At 55.2% G+C, this 19,746-nt stretch overlaps 1 protein-coding gene across 1 annotated transcript; it reads left to right on the plus strand.

Moving 5' to 3' along the window:
- Window positions 1–353: 353 nt before the first annotated feature.
- Window positions 354–18,207, plus strand: SLC2A4 (solute carrier family 2 member 4). The gene is made up of 11 exons (XM_006112124.4): window positions 354–1,138; window positions 5,948–6,073; window positions 13,349–13,509; window positions 13,657–13,781; window positions 14,308–14,423; window positions 14,707–14,869; window positions 15,325–15,512; window positions 15,980–16,084; window positions 16,187–16,288; window positions 16,590–16,793; window positions 17,576–18,207. The coding sequence occupies exons 1-11, from the start codon at window positions 1,103–1,105 to the stop codon at window positions 17,777–17,779; spliced, it is 1,530 nt and encodes a 509-aa protein (XP_006112186.1). The 5' UTR covers window positions 354–1,102; the 3' UTR covers window positions 17,780–18,207.
- The last annotated feature ends 1,539 nt before the right edge of the window (window positions 18,208–19,746 follow it).

Consider the following 19,746-nt stretch of genomic DNA (forward strand, 5'->3'; position numbering starts at 1 on the left):
GCAGCTCCTACCCCTCCCCCACACCCATAAGTTCCACCCCCCAATTCTAAGCGAAAGTCAGTGACTCATTTAGTGTTGTTAAAATTAGCCCAGAGGTCACCTTACTCCCTCCCCCTGCGAATATCCCCTTTAGGTTCCCTCCCCCCAACCTGAGCCCCCCAAAATCCTCTGGGCTCTTCTCCCCCGTATTCCTAGTTCTCCGACAGAGCCCCCCTCAATAACCACCCAGCCCCCCCCTTCAGGTTCCTCCCCCACAACTCTCCTGACCCCGCCCCTCACTTTTTGCCAAGCACAACAAAACCGCTCCCGTGCCAACCCCCGCTACTGGATTCCTCCACCTCGGTGGAGAAGGGGAGAGAACCCGGGGACGCTGGCACCTAGCCTCGCTGCGCTGCCCATCAGTCCCCACTGCCCTCCCAACAGCGCGTAGAAAACCCGGGAGTCTTAGCTCCCAGCCCCCCACTCTCCTCCCAGGGCAGAGGAGAGACCCCAGGAGTCCTGGCGCCCAGCCCGCCAGCTTTGGGCTCCTAGTGTAGCCATGAGGCCAGGGTGGAGCCAATTCCATAGGGCGGGCGGGGCTGGCAGCCCCCCTGTGCTTCCCGGGCTCAAGGACTCGCAGTCCCTGCTCCTGACACAGGCGTCCCAGTGCCGGTGCCAGCCGTACCCAGTGCTGTCCCCAGCCCCGCCTGCCTCCACTTTTCTTGGCTCCTCTTCTTCCTCCCCGGGCTGCCTCGCCTCTGGGGCCTGCCTCTGCTCGGGTCTGTTCCCAGCCCCCCTTCCCCTCCTCCGCTCCGGTCTGTTCTCACGCGCTCTTCCCTCTCTGCCTTTCCTTTCCTCGTCCTTCCTCTTCTTTGCCTCGGCTCTGTCCCACGCGCAGACCAGCTCCGCCTTTCCCAGTCCCACCCAGCTTCTCCGTCCCTCGCTGACCTCTGGTGCCGCCTTTCCCCTGCTTCGCCCTTCCCTGCTTCGCTTCGATCTGTCCTTCTCCCGTGGGTCCCCCAATTGTTCTTCTGGGACTTGACTTTCTGATTTTTTTCATACGAGACCCAAGGACCCGCCCGGGGGTTTCTGCCCCTCACCCCTCAGGTTCCCAGCCGCCGAGATGCCAACTGGATTTCAGCAGATCAGCAGAGATGAGGTAAAACTGCTGGCTTGGGAGGGCTGGGGGGGGGGAGGGGAGATGCAGAGCAAGAGTATGGGCCCAGGGGGCCGTGTGGGGTGATGGACCCATAGGGGCAGCATTCAGCCACAAGGGGCGCTGGTGAGTTCTGGGGATCATGAGGACCATGGAGGGGTAATTGGAGCTGTGGGAGCAAGTGTGGAGCAATGGGATTGTGGGGTGATGGGGACCATGGAGAGCAGTGTGGGGTCAGGAGACATGGAGACTGTGGGGACAGCATGGGGTCATGGGGAAGTGATGGGGGCCATGGGGACAGGGTGAGACCACAAGGAGCCGTGGTGTGTGTGTGTGTGTGTTGGGAGCGATGCGGGTGATGGGAGCCGTGGGGAATGATTGGAGGCTGTGGGGGGCAGCGTAGGGCCATGAGGAGCCATGGGGTGGGTGATGGGAACTATGGGAAGTGACGGGGCCTGTGGGGGGCAGCGTGGGGCCACCAGAACCCAGGGTGCCTGTTGGGAGGCAATGGGAGCCATGGGGGGCAGTATGGGGCCATGAGATGCTGTGGCAGGAGCACAGCTAGGACAGTAGGGGGGCCAGTAGAGGCTGGAGGGATGGGGAATGCTGAGCTAAACTGGGGTGCCCCAGGGGGCTGCATCTGCCCCAATTCTCCTGGGTCAGTTGAGTTTCGGAGGGAACATGTGTCCCACAATTAATGCTCCCTCCACACCTAGCTCCCCTCCTCCATGGCAATAAAATCCTGCCCCCCTGGTCATGGCATTAAGCAGGAGAACATGGGGCTATTTATACTCCAGCTATTGTGTGAGGGGGGGGAGAGACACGTGATCCATGTTAGCCAGCACAGATCTGGGCTGCCCTGTGCGTTATTCGGCATACGTGTGCATGGCTGGCAGACTGACTGGTATTCAGGACATGTGGGGAGTGATCTATGAGATATGGCACATTTATAGGGCCCTGCATAGCTGTGGATTAGCATGTCTGTGATGCAGCAGGATGTATAGGACACACATGTGATGCCGTGTATCTGATCTGTGTCACATGGCATGTGTATGTTAGCATGCCATACAGTGCAGGATGGGTAACTGTGTGTTATCTGGAACTCACCTGTATGATACTGTGTAGCTGGACTGGTGCCTGTGTAGCAGCACACAGGTGCCTGAGTGTGGTTGTTACAGATAGCAAACAGGAGGAGTCTCTGTTATCTAGAACATATGTGTGAAGCCATGTATCTGATCTGTTATATGGCACATGTACGGGATAGCAGCCTTTGTTTTAGGGAATGTGTGTGGGACATTGTGCATTTGTGTTGCATAGAACAAGTATATGGGGCTGCAGTTCTGGTCCCCCAGATGTGAGATGGGTAGTTTTGTAGCACATGTGGGGAGTAATGTGTTTATGAGATGTTGTGTTTCTGTAAAACTGGACACATGCGAAGTAGCACACATGTTGTGTTTTGTAGCTGGCCTGTACTGTATAGCACACAAGAGGATAGTGTGTCTATTATAGCACACATGCATGGTATCACGTCAGGTCTATGTTCTATAGCAGTGTTTCTCAACCTTTTTTTATAAAGTACCCCTTTAAAAAATAATAAGTACCCCGAGTACCTAGTTTTCAGACACACAATTTTTTTTCTACCGTTGCAACACATTTGTTTAAACAACTTAATCATAGCTGGGCGGGCGATGAAATTTCTGGGTGTAAAAAGTACAAAAATAATAAAACGCTGTAAAACTTAAAACAAAAATTCAGTTTTCTCCAAATTTCAGTTGTGTTGACGTACCCTCCCAGACTTCTTTCAAGTACCTCTAAGGTTACTCTTACCACTGGTTGGGAAACACTGTTCTATAGCACATGTGAGGGTAGTGTGTCTATTATAACACCTCTGGGTGTTGTGTCAGGTCAGTGTTACCTAACACGTCACATCAGCTGGTGTGTTTGCCTCCCACTTCTCCCATCCCCCCACCAGCGACTGTGAGGCATGTGGTGCGCTGTAGGGTTTGGGAAATCATCTAGCAGGACCGGAAATGGCTGCTGGTGATGGAGGCTCTGGCCACTGCGAAGACCCAGCCTCTGTGGCAAGGATAGTAGGGAGAGCAGGGGCAGGTTTGTTACCCTTGTGGGCATGGGAGTGCAACACTGACCCCTGTGGGAGAGAATCAACCTGTGTGTGTGTATCTGTCTGTGTGGGGAGTGTGGGAGCACAGAGCCAGGGAATCAGATGCGTGTCTGTGATTGTGTGTATGTGTCTGTGTGTGGTGTGGGGGTATATGTCTGTGTGGTATGTGGATATATGTATTTGTGAAGCATGTGTCTGTGTGTGATGTATAGCTGTATGGTGTGTCTGTGGAGTGTGTGTCTGTGTGCAGTGTGTGTATGTCTATGGTGTATTAGCATGTGGTGTATGTGTCTGTAGTGTATGTGTCTGAGATGTGTCTGTGTTAGTGTGTCTGTGTGTGGTGTATGTGTGTCTGTCTGTGGTGTGTGCGAGCATGTGGTATATGTGTCTGTAGTGTGTGTGTTTGTAGTGTTTGTGTGTGTGATTGTGTGTGTGTTTGTGTATCTGTGTTGTGTGTACATGTGGTATGTGTGTCTGTGAACAGTGTGTGTTTCTGGGGGTGTGTGCATGTGTGCGACAGAGACAACCAGGTGTGCATGTGCGTGCGCACACACACACACCCCAGAGTAAGGAGCGTAGCCGGAAGGGTGTAGATAATGATTTGCCTCTGATCTGTTTGTATAAGTCAGGTTTTGCATATAGGCCTGGGTGTGTGTGTGTGTGTTAGTGGAAACACAATGCAGGGCACATGGGGCATCAGTAGTTAACACATATTTCAAAGGCAAGTGGCCAGTTCACACCCCTTCCAGGGGTGGAGGGGCCCATGATTGTGTGTAATTTGTCAAGAGACTCCATGAGATGCCTGGGGACATGCAACTCATGAGAGTGTGAGAGACTCCTGTGTGCAAAACCTGTGTGTGTGACACTGGGTGTGTGTGGGACTCATTTGTGCACAAGTGTGTGTATTGTATGTTCTGTGGGTTTGCACAGGGCAGTTAGGTGGGGATGGAGGAGAGGGGAGGGGAGCTCTGGGCTCCCTTCCATGACCTAGGAGTGTGGGCTTGATACCTGCAGCCTGGACCCTGGGCACAGCCCAAGTGTAACCTCTGTGCAATCTCCTGCCATACACGAGGCCCCACCAACTAGCCCCCGTACTCCAGGATCAGATGAGAGCCAGCACCCCCTAGAGGGGACAGGACTCGTGCCCCATTCCCTGCATCCCTGAGCCAGCCAGTCCCTGCCCTGGGGCTGGATGGGCGCTGGCACTCCCTAGAGGGGACAGGCCCCTGCCCTATTTTGCCCCCCTCTCCTCCCCAGCAAGCTAGTCCCTGCCCTTTGGCTGGATGGGAGCTCTCTGCCCTCCCACCCCCAGAAGACAGGGCCCCGTCTCCATGTTATTTCTCATGGGGCTGTGGCAGATGGTCTGGACATCCTTCTCTGTTTACATTTCCTGAGCCTCCTGGCTCCCGGACCTTTCCTAATAAGGGCTGTTTTCAGCCAGGGGCTGTGGCTGGCTGAGGCGAAAACCTTCACATGCATCAGTGGGAGGATGGGGGGAATGAGAAGAGATTCCCCCATTTTATAATCCCCTCCATTGATCCCCACAGCCACCAAAGCCCAACAGGGCAGGATTGGAACTGGGAGGGAGGGGTAGGTTGGGAGGAGGTGCAGAGGGTTCCCCAAATCGGTGCTGCCCCCCTGTCATGGGGAACAGGGCCTTTCCAGGGTCTTCCCATGCACAGGGAGCAGTGGATGAAATTGGGGGGCGGGGGGTGGAGGGGAAGGTACGGCATGGGAGCAGAGAGTGAATGAATTAATCTTTAGTGTCCCCCCCCATTTTACAGAGAGGGAAAAACGGAGGCTTTTAAAGGGGAAGCATCTCAGACATGCAGGGTCGAGCCCAGGAGTCTTGGCCTTCAGCTTCCTCCTCAACCCCACTGTAACCCACCAACCCTCCCTCCCCCCCGAGCTGAGGTGGGAACCCAGGTGTCTGGTCGTGTTGGGGAGGGCCATGCAAGAACCAGATGAGGGCAGAGGAAGTGAAAGGGCCAGGCTGAGTCAGAGGAGAAGGGAACGTGCCAGAACGCAGGCACACTAGGCTCTGCAAAACCCTTCTGTGTTTGCATGTGAAGGAGAAGGGTGTGTTACTGCTCCGCCCGTTGTGCGAGCCCCTGCAAGCCCCTCTGGGTTTGCACGAGGCTTTGCCTCCTCTCCGTAGTCACGCAAAGGCCAGGAGAAGCTGACACCACTGCCTGGGGCTGTGCAACTCTGGGCAATTGCATGGGGGGATAAGTAGGCCATGCAGCGCTCACGTTTGCTGTCCACCTCCAGTGCTGCAAACTTCCCTGCAGCAGTGCCCCCCACTCCCCATGCTGCAAACTTCCCTGCAGCAGTGCCCCCCACTCCCCATGCTGCAAACTGCTCTGCAGCAGTGCCCCCATTCCCCATGCTGCAAACTTCCCTGCAGCAGTGCCCCCAACACTGCACATTTCCCTGGAGGAGTGCCCTCCGCCCCCCAGCACTACAAACTTCCCTGAAACAGTTGGCCCCTGATCCTGATGCTGCAAACTTCTCTGCAGAGGTGTCCTCTGCCCTCTCAATGCTATAGACATCCCTGCAACGGTGCCCCCGGCTCCTGATGCTGCGATCTTCCCTGGAGCAGTGCTGGGTATGCGGCAAGGGAGGGCCCTTCCACTCCTCAGGTGTGCAAGTAACCCATCTTTGGGGGGGTGCCACTTGTGTTTCCACAGGAGGAGGAAGTTGAGCAGGAAGTCAGGCCAGGCATAACCTCCACTCTAGTGCTTTCAGTTTTCACAGCCGTGCTGGGCTCCCTGCAGTGTGGATACAACATCGGGGTCATAAATGCCCCCCAAAAGGTAAGAGATTTCCTCTTTCCCCTCTAGCGGGAACCAGCTCTTATCCAGCCCCAGGGCAGAGACTGGTGACTCAGGGGGGCAGGGAATGGGCCTATCTGCCTTGTTACCCCTAAGGAACATTGAGAGCTTGTGGTGTGAAGCTAAGGAGTGTTTCAAATCAAAGCACCTGTATTGGAGGGGCACCAGCAGAGCTGGGGAAGCCCAGGGCTGGGCTGGCAGGGGCTGGGGATGTAAGGGTATGTCTACACTACAAAGTTAATTCGAACTAACAGATGTTAGTTCGAATTAACTTTGATAGGCGCTACACAGGCAAACCGCTAGTTCGAACTTAATTCGAACTAGCGGAGCGCTTAATTCGAACTAGGTAAACCTCATTGCACGAGGACTAAGCCTAGTTCGAATTAACTAGTTAGAATTAAGGGCTGTGTAGCCACTTAATTCGAACTAGTGGGAGGCTAGCCCTCCCCAGCTTTCCCTGGTGGCCACTCTGGGCACCACCAGGGAAACTCGTCTGCCCCCCTCCCGGCCCCGGAGCCCTTAAAGGGGCACGGGCTGGCTACGGTGCCTGTGCCAGGTGCAAGCCTGCCAGCACCCAGCCGGCAGACCCTGCACCTGGCACAGCTCGAGCCAGCCACCCACTGCCACCCAGCCCTCCTCATCTTCCCGGGACCAGGCTGGCAGCTCAGGTCCGCCCAGGTCCGCAAGAGGCAGGCGCCCACCTGGTCCAGTGCGGACATCGTGGACCTCATCCACGACCTCCACACTAGGCACAGGAAAGTGGCCGTTTAGGGCAGGATAGCTGCCAGCCTGGCCACCCAGGAGCAGGTGTGCATGAAAATCAGGGTGGTCCAGTGAGACCCCCGATCCTGAGCCCTGAGCTTAGAATGGCCATACTGGGTCAGACCAAAGGTCCTTCCAGCCCAGTAGCCTGTCTGCCGACAATGGCCAACACTAGGGAACCTCGGAGGGGTTGGTCCGAAGACAATGACCAAGCCATTTGTCTCATGCCATCCATCTCCAGCCTCCCACAAACAGAGGCCAGGGAGACCATTTCTACCCCCTGGCTAATAGCACTCCATAGACCCAACCTCCATGACTTTATCTCACTTCTCTTTAAACTCTATGGGTATGTCTACACTACCCTCCTAGTTCGAACTAGGAGGGTAATGTAGGCATACCGCACTTGCAAATGAAGCCCGGGATTTGAATTTCCCGGGCTTCATTTGCATAAGCGGGGAGCCGCCATTTTTAAAACCCCGCTGGTTCGAACCCCGTGCAGCGCGGCTACATGGGGCACGAACTAGGTAGTTCGAACTAGGCTTCCTAGTTCGAACTACCTAGTTCGTGCCCCGTGTAGCCGCGTTGCACGGGGTTCGAACCAGCGGGGTTTTAAAAATGGCGGCTCCCCGCTTATGCAAATGAAGCCCGGGAAATTCAAATCCCGGGCTTCATTTGCAAGTGCGGAAGGCCTACATTACCCTCCTAGTTCGAACTAGCGGGGTAGTGTAGACATACCCTATTATAGTTCTAGCCTTCACAGCCTCCTGCAGCAAGGAGTTCCACAGGTTGACTATTTGCTTTGTGAAGAAGAACTTTCTGTTATTCGTTTGAAGCCTGATACCCATTCATTTCATTTGGTGTCCTCTAGTCCTTCTACTATGGGAACTAATGAAGAACTTTTCTTTATGCACCCTCTCCACACCACTCATGCTTTTATAGACCTCTATCATATCCCCCCTCTGTCTCCTCTTTTCTAAGCTGAAAAGTCTCAGTCTCTTTAGCCTCTCTTCATATGGGACCTGTTCCAAACCCCTGATCATTTTAGTTGCCGTACCCTCTCCCACCTCCTTTTCCCAGTCTCCCCGAGTTTTGTTCAATTAAGAGAGTTTCTGTTTTTGAACACGTGTCCTTTATTTTGTACATCAGGAAGGGGGGCTAGGGAGGAGTAAGTGGAAGGAGGTGAGGGAGGAATGGGGTACGAGCCCCCGATGGGGAAGACTGGGGTGGCTCCTCGGGGTGGAAGCTCTCCTGCAGCCCCCTGATTGATCCCCACCCCTGGAAGGCAGCCTGCAGCAAGTGCAGCCGGGCTGATGGCCGAGTGCTGTGCTGTGCCAAGTGTGGGCACTCAGGGCACTCCAGGCCAGGACTGCTTGCAAGTGGGGAACCCCTGAGAACTGTCTGTCCGGGTTGGGGGTCGGGTCCCTTTAAGCACAGACCTCAGCTAGCTTGTGACAGAAGCTCCACGCTCTAAGTCCTAATCTGATGCCCTGCCGGCACTGCTTCCAGCCATCCTTAACCTCGGTTCAGGGTCCACTCAATGTGGACATGCTAGTTCGAATTAGCAAAATGCTAATTCGAACTAGTTTTTAGGTCTAGATTCACTAGTTCGAATTAGCTTAGTTCGAATTAAGTAATTCGAATTAAGTTAGCTCGAATTAGTGCTGTAGTGTAGACATACCCTAAGCGACTAATTGACTACTTCATAAGCATAAGCTCATCACTCAACTAGTCGCTTCCCCCCCGACCCCCTCCGGCTGCCTTCATTAGAGAGAAGCAGCAAGGTGGAGGGGAGCAGGAGCTGATGCTGGGGAGAGCCAACTTAAAAGCCAGTTCCCCCAGCACCATCTCCGTGGGGGGTAGGGGAGGCAGAGGCATCCCTACTGCTGCACCTCTCTCTTTGAAATGGGAGAAATTAATCTCTCATTTCAAAGGGGGGACAGTGGGGTAGCACGCATCCCCCTTATTGACATAGGTATGTCTACACTACAGCACTAATTCGAACTAACTTAATTCGAATTAGTTAATTCAAACTGGGTGGGGTTGCAACTTCTTTGGAGGATAGGGACATAATTCAAAATGACCTTAGCAAGTTAGAGAAATGGTCAGAGGTAAACAGGATGAGGTTTAATAAAGAGAAATGCAAAGTGCTCCACTTAGGAAGGAACAATCAGTTCCATACATACAAGATGGGAAGCGACTGTCTAGGAAGGAGCATGGCGGAAAGGGATCTAGGGGTCATAGTGGACCACAAGTTGAATATGAGTCAACAGTGTGATGCTGTTGCAAAAAAAGCAAATATGATTCTAGGTTGTATCAACAGGTGTGTTGTAAGCAAAACTCGTGAAGTCATTCTGCCGCTCTACTCTGCACTAGTTAGGCCTCAGCTGGAGTACTGTGTCCAGTTCTGGGCACCACATTTCAAGAAAGATGTGGAGAAATTGGAAAGGGTACAGAGAAGAGCAACAAGAATGATTAAAGGTTTAGAGAACATGACCTATGAAGCCAGGCTTCATGAACTGGGCTTGTTTAGTTTGGAAAAAAGAAGATTAAGGGGGGACATTATAGCGGTTTTCAAATATCTAAAAGGGTGTCACAAGGAGGAAGGCGAAAATTTGTTCCTCTTGGTTTCTGAGGACAGGACAAGGAGTAATGGGCTTAAAGTGCAGCAGGGGAGGTTTAGATTGGACATTAGGAAAAAAATCCTAACTGTCAGGGTGGTCAAATATTGGAATAAATTGCCAAGGGAGGTGGTGGAATCTCCCTCTCTGGAGATATTTAAGAACAGGTTAGATAGACAACTGTCAGGGATGGTGTAGACGGAGCTTGATCCTGCCTTGAGGGCGGGGGGCTGGACTCGATGACCTCTCGAGGTCCCTTCCAGTCCTATTATTCTATGATTCTATGAAACTAAGCTAATTCGAACTAGTGCATCTAGACCTAAAAACTAATTCAAATTAGCGTTTTGCTAATTCGAACTAGCATGTCCCCATTGAGTGGACCCTGAACCGAGGTTAAGGATGGCTGGAAGCAGTGCCGGCAGGGCATCAGATTAGGACTTAGAGCGTGGAGCTGCTGTCTCAGGCTAGCCGAGGGCTGTGCTTAAAGGGTCCCAACCTCCACCCCGGACAGACAGTTCTCAGGGGTTCACCGCTCGCTTGTCTAACTCGATGAGGGACAGCAAAGCAGTCCTGTCTTGGATTGCCCTGAGTGCCCACACTCGGCATATCACAGCACTCGGCCATCAGCCTGGCTGCACTTGCCGCAGGCTGCCATCCGGAGGGGGTATCAATCGGAGGGCTGCAGGAGAGGAGCCCGCAGAGCCACCCCAGTCCTCCCCATCAGAGGCTCGTACCCCATTCTTCCCTCACCTCCTTCCACTTACCCCTCCCTAGCCCCCCTTCCTGATGTACAAAATAAAGAACACATGTGTTCAAAAATAGAAACTCTCTTTATTTAACAAAACTCGGGGAGACTGGGAAAAGGAAGTGGGAGAGGGGAAGAGAGAGGGTGGGAGAGGGGAGGGCAACTAAAACGATCAGGGGTTTGGAACAGGTCCCATATGAAGAGAGGCTAAAGAGACTGGGACTTCTCAGCTTAGAAAAGAGGAGACTGAGGGGGAATAGGATAGAGGTCTATAAAAGCATGAGTGGTGTGGAGAGGGTGCATAAAGAAAAGTTCTTCATTAGTTCCCATAATAGAAGGACTAGAGGACACCAAATGAAATGAATGGGTATCAGGCTTCAAACGAATAACAGAAAGTTCTTCTTCACAAAGCAAATAGTCAACCTGTGGAACTCCTTGCTGCAGGATGCTGTGAAGGCTAGAACTAGAACAGAATTTAAAGAGAAGTTAGATACATTCATGGAGGTTGGGTCCATGGAGTGCTATTAGCCAGGGGATAGAAATGGTGTCCCTGGCCTCTGTTTTGGAAGGCTGGAGATGGATGGCACGAGACAAATGGCTTGGTCACTGTCTTCAGTCCATCCCCTCCGGGGTAGCTGGTGTTGGCCGCTGTCGGCAGACAGGCTACTGGGCTAGATGGACCTTTCGTCTGACCCAGTACGGCCATTGTAAGCTCAGGGCTCAGGGTCGGGGGTCTCACTGGACCACCTTGGTTTTCATGCACACCTGCTCCTGGGTGGCCAGGCTGGCAGCTATCCTGCCCTAGACGGCCACTTTCCTGTGCCTAGTGTGGAGGTCGTGGATGAGGTCCACGATGTCCGCACTAGACCAGGCGGGCGCCCGTGTCTTGCAGCCCCGGGCAGGCTCCTGCGAGTCACCAGCCTGGTCCTAGGAAGAGGCGGAGGGCTGGGTGGCAGCGGGTGGCTGGCTCGTGCTGTGCCAGGTGCAGGGTCTGCTGGCTGGGTGCTGGCAGGCTTGCACCTGGCATGGGCACCGTAGCCAGCCCGTGCCCCTTTAAGGGCTCCGGGGCCGGGAGGGGGGCAGATGAGTTTCCCTGGTGGTGCCCAGAGTGGCCACCAGGGAAAGCTGGGGAGGGCTAGCCTCCCACTAGTTCGAATTAAGTGGCTACACAGCCCTTAATTCTAACTACAGGCAGTCCCCGACTTACGCGGATCCGACTTATGTCGGATCCGCACTTACGAACGGAGCTTTCTCGCCCCGGAAGTCGGGGCGAGAAAGCCCCGTTCGTAAGCTGCTCCGGTGCCCCTGGTCTGCTGGAGACCGTCTCCAGCAGACCAGGGGCACCGGGCGGGTTCCCACGCTTCTGAGGCTTTGCCAGAGCAAAGCCTCGGAAGCGCGGGAACCGCTGCTGCTGCCACTTGGGTGCCGGTGCCTGTGGTCTGCTGGGGACCGTCCCCAGCAGACCACAGGCACCGGGACCCAAGCGGCAGCAGCGGGCGGGTTCCCGCGCTTCTGAGGCTTTGCCAGAGCAAAGCCTCAGAAGCGCGGGAACCCCCGCTGCTGCTGCATGAGACCCGGTGCCTGTGGTCTGCTGGGGACCGTCCCCAGCAGACCACAGGCACCCGGTCTGAAGCCGCAGCCGCGGGGGGGTCCCGCGCCTCTGAGGCTTTGCCAGAGCAAAGCCTCAGAGGCGCGGGGAACCGCCGCTGCTGCCGCTTCAGTCAAAGCGGCAGCAGCGGCGGTTCCCCACGCCTCTGAGGCTTTGCTCTGGCAAAGCCTCAGAGGCGCGGGACCCCCCGCGGCTGCGGCTTCAGTCCGGGTGCCTGTGGTCTGCTGGGGACCGTCCCCAGCAGACCACAGGCATCCAGACTGGAGCGGCAGCAGCGGCGGTTCCCCGCGCCTCTGAGGCTTTGCTCTGGCAAAGCCTCAGAGGCGCGGGACCCCCCGCGGCTGCGGCTTCAGTCCGGGTGCCTGTGGTCTGCTGGGGACGGTCCCCAGCAGTCCACAGGCACCCTGACTGAAGCCGCAGCCGCGGGGGGTCCCGCGCCTCAGAGGCTTTGCCAGAGCAAAGCCTCAGAGGCGCGGCACCCCGCTTCCGCTGCGGCTCTGCTCCCCGTGTCCCTGGTCTGCTGGGGGGGGGGCGCAGCTAGTGTGCTCCCCCTCCCCAGCAGACCAGGCTTTTGTTTTGGACTCTGGGGCAGAGCAGCTGGGGCGCTGCCGATTGGTCCTGCAGCGCCCGTGGGCACTACTGGACCAACCCGGCAGCACCCCAGCTGCTCTGCCCCAGGTCCTGATTCAGCCGCTGCTGGTCAGTTTCAGCAGCGGCTGAATCAGGACGTCTGGGGCAGAGCAGATGGGGTGCTGCTGGGTTGGTCCAGTAGCACCCCAGCTGCTCTGCCCCAGGCGTCCCCAAGTCAGCTTCTGCTGAAACTGACCAGCGCTGACTACAGGAAGCCCCAGGCAGAGTTGCTCTGCTCCGGGCTTCCTGGAATCAGCTGCTGATCAGTTTCAGCAGCAGCTGACTTGGGGACGCCTGGGGTTCTTAAGTTGATTCTGTATGTAAGTCAGAACTGGCGGTCAGTTTCAGCAGTGTCTGAATCTGGACGCCAGTTCCGACTTACATACAGATTCAACTTAAGAACAAACCTACAGTCCCTATCTTGTACGTAACCCGGGGACTGCCTGTAGTTAATTCGAACTAGGCTTAGTCCTCGTGCAATGAGGTTTACCTAGTTCGAATTAAGCGCTCCACTAGTTCGAATTAAGTTCGAACTAGCGGTTTGCCTGTGTAGCGCCTATCAAAGTTAATTCGAACTAACTTTTGTTAGTTCAAATTAACTTTGTAGTGTAGACATACCCTAATCGAGTAGTTGATGGAAATTCTATCAACTACTCAATTAGTTGATTAATCAGAATTTAACAATCCTGCCAGGAGCTGCGGATCAGGAGTGAGGGGCACTGGCAGAGCTTGGGAGGGCTGGACTGGGCAGGGCTGGCAGGAGGTGCATGAGGGAGTGAGGTGCACTGGCAGAGCTGGGGGAGCCCAGGGCTGTGTTGCCAGGGGCTGTAAGTCGAGAGTGAAGAGCCACCATGCATTGACCCCTGTTCTCTTCCCTCCCCAACACCTCCCAGATCATCGAGCAGAACTATAACACCACGTGGCTGATACGGCACAATGCCTCCATTGACCTATCCACACTCACCACCCTCTGGTCCCTGTCGGTCGCCATCTTCTCTATCGGGGGCATGGTCGCCTCCTTCCTGGTGGGGGTCGTCTCCGAGTGGCTGGGCAGGTAACGTCTCTCTGCCATCCACCGGGGGGCGCTCTCCCCTGACAGGCAGGGCTGGCCCCAGGGCAGCGCTAGAGGGTGCTGTGGGGCAGGGAGGAGAACACAGAGCTGTGGATCTCCCCATCTCACTCTCTTTCCCCTGACCCACAGGAAGCGAGCCATAATCGTCAGTAATGCCCTGGCCTTCCTGGGGGGGGCGCTGATGGGGCTGGCCAAGCTGGGCTGCTCCTATGAGATGATGATCCTTGGCCGATTCCTGATCGGTGCCTACTCAGGTAATAGGCAGCACCTGGTGGCCAGTAGGATGGCTGGGATGAGGTGGGGATGAGGCACGGCTCCGCCCACTCTTTCACAGGGATCCAGTGCGTGGGTTGGTGCCAGGAAAATGGACAGGGTGGACATGCCTGGATCTGGGTGGGAGGGTAGGTGCTAGGATCTGGGTGGGTGAACAGTGGATGCTGTGGGGGGTGAGGGGGGTGCCTTCGATCCAAGGGGCGCTGTGGGTGGCGTGACCTGGGCGAGTACCACGTGTTCTGGGCACTGCATGATCTGGAGGGTTGCTAACATGGTGGGTGTCATAGGTGGGAACTTGGGGCCTGGGTGGGGGAATGGTCATCGAGTTCTGCACATCACAGGTACCATCCCCCGTCCTGGTTATGGCTCCGTCATTAGCATGCAAGCCTTATCTTTTAAAAGGGGGGGGTATGTAGGAGGGGTGGTCACAACCCTCAGCCTCAACACCGCCCCCAGATCTTGGGGGTACACTGTCCCTCCATTCTCCTGATCAGCTGTTCCCTCCAGGGCTGGTTTCCGGATTGGTCCCCATGTACGTAGGGGAAATTTCCCCCACCAACCTGCGGGGGGCACTAGGGACCCTGCACCAGCTGGCCCTAGTCATCGGGATCCTCATTGCCCAGGTAACAGGCACTTGGGGGTACCATGATGCAGGGGACAGGTGGGCCTAGCAGGGGGTGATGTGCTGCAGGGGAGGACTCAACAGGGAGCAGGGGTCCAGCATGGGTGCTATGCTATGCGGGGCTGGGTTGGGGGGCTAGGCAGGGGTGCCCGGCTATGGGGAGGACTTGGCAGGGGATACCATGCTGGGGGGAGCTGGACAATAATGTGGTACAGCGGGGGGTGCCATGCTACAGGGGTGCAGCTGCAGTAACCGACCTACAATCTCTCTCCACCTCCCGGCAGGTGTTCGGACTGGACTCCATTCTGGGTACCCCAGAGCTCTGGCCCCTGCTCCTAGGTATAACAGTGGCCCCATCCGCCCTGCAGCTGGTGCTCTTCCCCTTCTGCCCTGAGAGTCCCCGGTACCTCTACATCATCCGCAACAAGGAGTCCAAGGCCAAAGAGAGTGAGTCCCCCGCTGACCCTTCTTTTTCCCACCTGCCCGGTCATCTCCTCTTCTGCCTGTCCATCTGCCCATCTGTCCCCTCTTCCTCCCACCCATCCATCCATCCATCCCCTCTTCTGTTTGCCCGCCTGTCTGTCCATTCTCTCTTCTACTCGTTTGTCTGTCCTTCTGTTCCTCTATCCCCTCTTCCACCCGCTTGTCCATCCATCATCTCTTCCTCCCACCCACCCATCCATCCATCTGTCCATCCATCCCCTCTCTGCCTGCTGACCTGTCCATCTGTCTGACTGTCCATCCATCCTGTCTTCCTCCAGCCACCTGTCTGTCTGTCTGTCCATCCCCCAATTCAGCCCTCCCCCATCTCTCTACCTCTCCATCCCCATGAGTTGTCCCATCCCTTTGTCCCTCATTGCTCCATCCATCTCTCCCCTCCGGCCCCTCCCCTGGACTGGCAGGTCTGAAACGGCTGACAGGACACAGCGACGTGAGCGAGGCGCTGACGGAAATGAAGGAGGAGAAGCGGCGCATGGACATGGAGCGCAAGGTCTCCATTGCCCAGCTCTTCCGCTGCCGGGTCTATCGCCAGCCGCTGCTCATTGCTGTAGTGCTCCAGCTCTCCCAGCAGCTCTCTGGCATCAACGCGGTGAGATGGGGGAGCAGGGCTTGGCTGGGAAAGATGGGGGGAAGCTTGGAGATGGGGGTGGAGCTTTGTTGGGGAGGGACTTAGGGAAGATGATGGGAAGAGCCTGAGGAAATGGAGGTGGAACTTGGGTGGGACATGAGAGCCATTGGGTAGGGGAGGAGTCTGAGGAGAATGGGGCAGAGCTTATGAGAATAGGGGTGGAGTCTGCTTGAGAGAGATGCGGGGTGGAGCTTTCCTGAGGGTGGCACCTGGAGAAATTGGGGCAGAGCCTGGATGGAGAGATGGGGTGGAGCTTGCCTGGGAGAATGGGAGGCAGAGTCTGAATGGGAGAGATGGACCTTGATTGAGGAGGAGTCTGGGAAATGGGGGTGGAGCTTCAAGGAGACAGGGCAGCAAAGTGAGACTCCATGGGACCTGGGGTGGCCCCATCTGGGCTAGCTCTGACCCCCCTTCTCTGTCCCCCTCAGATATTCTATTACTCCACCAGTATCTTTGAGTCAGCTAGGCTGGAGCAGCCAGTGTTCGCCACCATCGGTGCTGGCGCCATCAATGCCGCCTTCACTGTTGTCTCAGTAAGAAACCCCCCTCCCGCTACGGCCTGCTGCCTGTTGGGTCATCTGTCTGCACCCCCTAAAATCCTATTTCTCCCCCTTTTGTTTCCCCTCCTCCATAAGCTGTTCCTGGTGGAGCGGGCAGGGCGCCGGACGCTACACCTGGTGGGACTGGGAGGCATGATGGTCTGTGCCGTGGTGATGACTGTGGCACTGGTATATCTGGTGAGTAGCCAGAGTTCAACAAGTGGTCCGGGGTGGGGGAGACTAGGGGTGAGCGTAGCTTGCTTGCCAGGGGAGAGCACCCCTACAGAGCCTCCTGCTCTTCTCCCTGCCTTACAACGTCCCTCGCGCTACTCTGGGTCCAGCCCTGCCTGCCCCTTGCTGAGCCCCCACCCGCCGCACAGCTCTCCCCTATGGCTGCGCTGGGGCAGTGGCACTGGCCCTTACAGCCAGGGAAGCACCCCTACCCCCCGCAGTCTCACTGTGCAGGTTCTCAGCCTGCCCCCTGTCTGTCTCCCCCCAGGAGCAGGTCCCGGCTATGAGCTACGTGAGCATGGTGGCCATCTTCGGCTTTGTGGCTTTCTTTGAGATCGGGCCAGGGCCCATCCCGTGGTTCATTGTGGCCGAGCTTTTCAGCCAGGGGCCACGCCCAGCTGCCATTGCTGTGGCAGGAAGCTGCAACTGGACCTGCAACTTCATCATTGGCATGGCCTTCCAGTCGGTGGCGGTGAGTGCAGCTCTCCACGCTGCCCCCACTGGCAGACGTGTGTGTGCAATGCTGCTCTCTGTGTGTGTGTGTGTGTGTGTGTGTGTGTGTGTGTGTGTGTGCGTGTGTGCGTGTGTGTGCGCGCACGCGCACTCTGACTGGGGGTGCAGACTCAGGGATGAGGCACTCAGGCCTGGGACAGAAGGTTGGCACGGCCCCACATGGCCACACAACTCTGTGTGCACACATGGGTACTCATAATGCCAAACACCTCTGTGTGCATGTATGCAGGCATCCATGGGTGGCCACAGTGCCACACAGCTGTGTGTGCATGAGTACCAAAACTCAATGCAACTACATCCTCATCCTCATCTCCCATCTGTCACTTGCTGCTTTTCCCCTTGCACCCCATTCCTCCAGGTTCAGGAGGGGCTTGCCTGTGGAGGTGGGTCTGAGAGCTGCAGCCACCCTAGGAAGGTAGGAGGCCAGCTGAGGAGGGACTAGAGAGTGTGTGATGACACAGATTCTCCCCCGTCCACAGTAACTGGACTCTTGGTGACCAGTCAGATCTACTGTTAGTTCAGTCGAAAAGTGGGCATGTGGCCATCCTACCCCTACATAGGGGGCAATACGTTACTCACATGCCCACTTGTACAACTGCTTCTGCATGCCAGATGGAGCAGTGCCATCCACCTGCGAGCACCCTGTGCCTGGGGGGCAGTGTCTCCCACGCGTGCTCGCTTGCAAAACCCGCACAACTCCCTTTGCTTCCAGCACTCACCCCTTTCTCTCCTCTCCCCTAGGACGTCTGTGGGCCATATGTCTTCCTCATCTTCGCGGCCCTCCTTTTGGCTTTCTTCCTCTTCACCTACTTCAAAGTCCCTGAGACACAGGGCCGGACCTTCGATCAGATTGCTGCCGCATTCCGACGCACCCCGTCGCTTCTAGACCACGAAGTCAAACCTTCCACTGAGCTGGACTGTCTGGGGCCAAACGACAACCCCTGACCCAGAAAGGGAGCGATCGGACCGAGAGACACAAAGAGGAATGTAACAGTAACTCAGCACTTTAACGACACAGCAACATTTAGAGATTTTTTTTAGCTTAGTTATTTTGTTGGTTTTTTTAGCCTCCGTGGGTTTTATTTTTAGGATTATATATACAGTGATTGCGTTGTATGTCTGTGTGTGTCAGGGCCATGTTGGGGAGCTGCAGCAGCTTAATGCAGTGACAAAAAAAAGGGGGGGAAATGGGTGGAAATACCCGTCTCAGATAGTTGTGAGCTTTTGGAATTGGAGGTGGGGAAAGACCTCCCCAAGACCACATCCAGAATCCTGAGGCTACGTCTAGACTGGCCCATTCTTCGGAAGAGGCATGCTAATTTCTAACTTTGGAATAGGGAAATCCGCGGGGGATTTAAATATCCCCCGCGGGATTTAAATAAACATGGCCGCCGCTTTTTTTCCAGCTTGGGGAAAAGCCAGAAAAGAGCGTCCAGACTGGCGCGATCCTCCGGAAAAGGGCTTTATTCTGGAGGATCGCGCCAGTCTGGACGCTCTTTTCCGGCTTTTCCCCAAGCCGGAAAAAAAGCGGCGGCCATGTTTATTTAAATCCCGCGGGGGATATTTAAATCCCCTGCGGATTTCCCTATTCCAAAGTTAGAAATTAGCATGCCTCTTCCGAAGAAGGGGCCAGTCTAGACGTAGCCTGAGTGTATGACACTAGTCCATGCTGCAGGCTCCAGAACTACTGACTTCAATGGCTACAGCTGGTGGAGTAGATTATATATTGATGCAGAGATGGGAGATTTTTCCACTGATGATAAGACAGAAGGAGGATGCAAAACTCTGGTGGACTTCTTTTGATCCTGCTGAATGGTTCCCCTCTTCCACGGAATTGAGCAGAATGAATGAGACCTCCTCATGTGCTCCTATACCAAAAGCTAGAAAGGTTTGTGCAAGAAGTCCAAGCATTATGAATGTCACCAAGTGCCTCGCACCCATTGAATTGCAAGGCTCCTATGGGCAGGAGCTGCAGCTCTCTCCTCTACACATAAAGCATCTAGTTCAGTGTCCTGACTCTGAGAGCGGCCAGCACCAGGTACATTAGAGGAAACCTTCCAATGATATAGTGGCATCTCCTCTTAACTCCCCATGGCTGATGATTGATTTCTAGTGGCCAATATCTTGAGAACTCACAGAAAGGAGAGCGGATGCTTCTTCCATCCAAGCCAGCAGAGCCAAGATTTAGAAATGGGATCTCCCCCGATGCCCACCAGTTTGGGGCATCATGGCAATTTTGAGCCTAAAGCCAATCAGCTCAGAGGCACGTCATTCAGTAAAGTGATTGGGATTTCCTAGATGCTCTGACCTGGGACATCCCTTCCCATCCATCTTCTGAGGTTTGTAGGAGGTCTGTGAGGACTTCACCATTGTTCCTGGACAGGGCACATCAAGGGAATGATCACCTCATCTTTGGAGGAGACTTGGTTGCAAGGAGAAAACAAGGGAAAAGTGAACGCTATTGCCAAAGACAGGGAGGCCTTTGAAAAAGGCTGTATCACGTTTTGTGAATTCGAGTCTGCACCAGTTGCAAGTCCATGCAGAAAGTGATTATGTCTACTGCTTATGTCTATAGGCACAAGGAATGACTAGATTGGATCAGACTCATGGTCCTGCTAATGTGTTTTAACTGGATGGCAATTTTGGATGGGATTGGAAGATTGGGCCAAAAGAAATCTGATGAGGTTCAACAAGGACAAGGGCAGAAAAAGGCCAGAGAATTACAGCAGACGAGAAGCTGTATATGAGTGAACAATGTGTCCTCATTGCCAAGAAAGCTACGGCATATTGGGCTACACTACTAAAAGCGTTGCCCACAGTTCAAGGGAAATGATTATTCCCCTCTGTTTGGCACTGGTGAGCAGAGGTGACTGGTCAGGAGTAACCCAGCGGGCTACCAGTCACATGACCAC

Source organism: Pelodiscus sinensis, chromosome 24 (assembly GCF_049634645.1).
Source record: "Pelodiscus sinensis isolate JC-2024 chromosome 24, ASM4963464v1, whole genome shotgun sequence".
Classification (NCBI taxonomy): domain Eukaryota; kingdom Metazoa; phylum Chordata; order Testudines; family Trionychidae; genus Pelodiscus; species Pelodiscus sinensis.

Excerpts from the sequence above, each read along its gene's own strand:
- SLC2A4 (XM_006112124.4), top strand. The coding sequence starts at position 1,103 with ATGCCAACTGGATTTCAGCAGATCAGCAGAGATGAG. Across the intron at positions 14,424-14,706 it reads TCGGGATCCTCATTGCCCAG|GTGTTCGGACTGGACTCCAT; the intron begins GTAACAGGCACT and ends ACCTCCCGGCAG. Across the intron at positions 16,794-17,575 it reads TGGCCTTCCAGTCGGTGGCG|GACGTCTGTGGGCCATATGT; the intron begins GTGAGTGCAGCT and ends CCTCTCCCCTAG.